Source organism: Octodon degus, unplaced genomic scaffold (genome assembly GCF_000260255.1).
Source record: "Octodon degus isolate 3935 unplaced genomic scaffold, OctDeg1.0 scaffold00072, whole genome shotgun sequence".
Lineage (NCBI taxonomy): Eukaryota > Metazoa > Chordata > Mammalia > Rodentia > Octodontidae > Octodon > Octodon degus.
In genome coordinates this window covers 1,013,245-1,015,423 of record NW_004524648.1, presented here as the reverse complement: position 1 = coordinate 1,015,423, position 2,179 = coordinate 1,013,245, and the positions used below count along the sequence as shown (strand labels likewise).

The 2,179-nt window shown below is 38.8% G+C and overlaps 1 protein-coding gene across 10 annotated transcripts in view; it reads left to right on the top strand.

Annotated features, from left to right (window-relative positions):
* The window catches only part of Srr (serine racemase), a 51,484-nt gene that overhangs the window by 41,713 nt on the left and 7,592 nt on the right, over positions 1-2,179 (top strand). For all 10 annotated transcript variants that reach the window (XM_023719828.1, XM_023719825.1, XM_023719821.1 and 7 more), the window contains one exon: positions 981-1,152. In XM_023719828.1, the coding sequence (XP_023575596.1) occupies positions 985-1,152 (168 nt within the window). In that variant the 5' untranslated portion in view covers positions 981-984. The remainder of the gene's footprint in view (positions 1-980; positions 1,153-2,179) is intronic.

The window sequence follows — 2,179 nt, the reverse complement described above, 5'->3', positions numbered from 1 at the left end:
AGTCCCATAATATTCCTTTTCCTGTCTCTTGCTTTCATTCACCACCCCCTTCTTCTTGAACATCCACCTACCCGAGAGACATCATAGCAGTAATCCTACCATATTTAAAGCACTGGAATTATCACCACAGGAATATAAATAAAATTTTAAGCCACGTGATGTTGTATGCCTGTAATCCTAGCACTCAGGAGGCTGAGATAGAAGGAAACTTAGGAGTTCAAGGCCAGCCTGAACTGCATAGCAAGACCCTGTCTTGAAAAGACGATAAATAAACATAAAATTTTAAGTCAGGTACACTGTTATAGTCCCAGCACTTGACAGACTCAGATGAGAGCACCCTTTGAGTCTGAGTTGAAGACCAGCTTGGACAACACAGCCTCCATCTAAAAAAAAAGGTTGAGCATGGTAGTACACCATGGGAGGCTGAGACAGGAGGATTCCAAGTTTGAACCCAGCCCAGGCAACTCAGCAACTCTATCTCAAGATGCAAAATAAGGGGCCAGGGAGATGGCTCAGTAGAATAAGTGCTTGCCTGGCAAGCGCAAGGGTCTGAGTTCAATCCCCGGTTCCAAAAAAAAAAAAAAAAAAAGATACAAAATAAAAAAGGTTCTAGGATTTAGCTAAGTGTGAAGGCTTTGAGTCATTTTCCAGCACCAAAAGCCCCACAAAAACCTGTAGTCACTGATTTTGAAACCCCAGAAAAAGAGATGAAAAAGCAAGGTACAGACCAGTGGCAGTGCCAAGAGGACTGTTTAAGTGGAGAAGTTTAATTTCCATAAGCACCCTCAGTTATTTCCTATATTTACCCCAAAACTTCAGCTTGAAGACAAGTCTCTATACAGAAATTCTGATAGAGACAATTTCACATAGCACCACTGGTCCCACATCAGTTCTTCTGTATTATGCATAATCAAGATCTTTTCAATAAATACATGGTCTAAGGCTCTGAATTTGACCTCTTTCTTATTCCTGGATTCCAGGATCATGTGTGCTCAGTACTGCATCTCCTTTGCTGATGTTGAAAAAGCTCATGTCAACATTCGAGATTATATACACCTCACACCAGTGCTAACAAGCTCCATTTTGAATCAAGTAGCAGGGCGCAATCTTTTCTTCAAATGTGAACTCTTCCAGAAAACTGGATCTTTTAAGGTAAAAATCCTTTTGGTTACTGTATTCAAATATGTTTGTTTTCCCTAACATGTAGTTCTGACTCTTCTGGCCACCCATGAGATAAAGATAAGAATAACTTTTTTTATAGTTCAAAGGTTAGAGTATGTTCAAGTCCTAGTTACTTCAGTGTTGACAAGCTACTTTTATACATGCCCAAAATTGTTTATAATCATATATCGATAATTCATATATATATATATATATATACATATATATATATATATATACACACACACATATATATGTATTTATTGCCCAAATTAGGATATTTGACAATCAGAAAGAGAACTAATGATTAAAGCTAGACAATGATGTAGGCCTGATGGCACACACCTAGAATCTCAGCTACTTTGGAGTATAAGTAGGATTGTTTGAGCCAATTCAGGGCCAACTAGGCAAGTTGAGACCTTGTCTCTAAAAAGAGAGGAAGGTTAGGAGTGATGCTCAATAGTGCAGCACTTGCCAAGCATGCACTGAAGCTCTGGATTCAAACCCCAGGACCATAAAACAAAAAAAACCTTCCATCACAGTAGGCATCAACCAGCACTATTGCTGGCAAAATGGAGAATATTTAACCTGTTATGCACAGCTTTTGCTACACATTGATCTTCTGAATATAGAAGAGCTAAATTTAGCTAAACTTTCACATAATACTTTTTAATTAAAATATTTCAGTGCCTTTTACACATAAAGGTAGACTTGTAATCCAGGCAAGGTACACTCTGGTAGACTGAAACAGGATCTTAAGTTTGAGCCCAACTTGGGCAACTGGGTGACTTTGCGACACTCTCAAAAGGAAAAAAAAGCTAGGGATGTAGCCCTTTGTTCAGTCCCCAGTGCACGCACACACGTGCACACACACACACACACACACACACACACACACTTCTATTTGTGAACTTGGTCAGCAAAATCTTCTGACCAATTAGTTAAGCCTAAAATTCCTTCAGGGAAACCTGAACTAAAAGATTCATTCCCAGCCAATGAGAGTTTTTTATTTTATTTA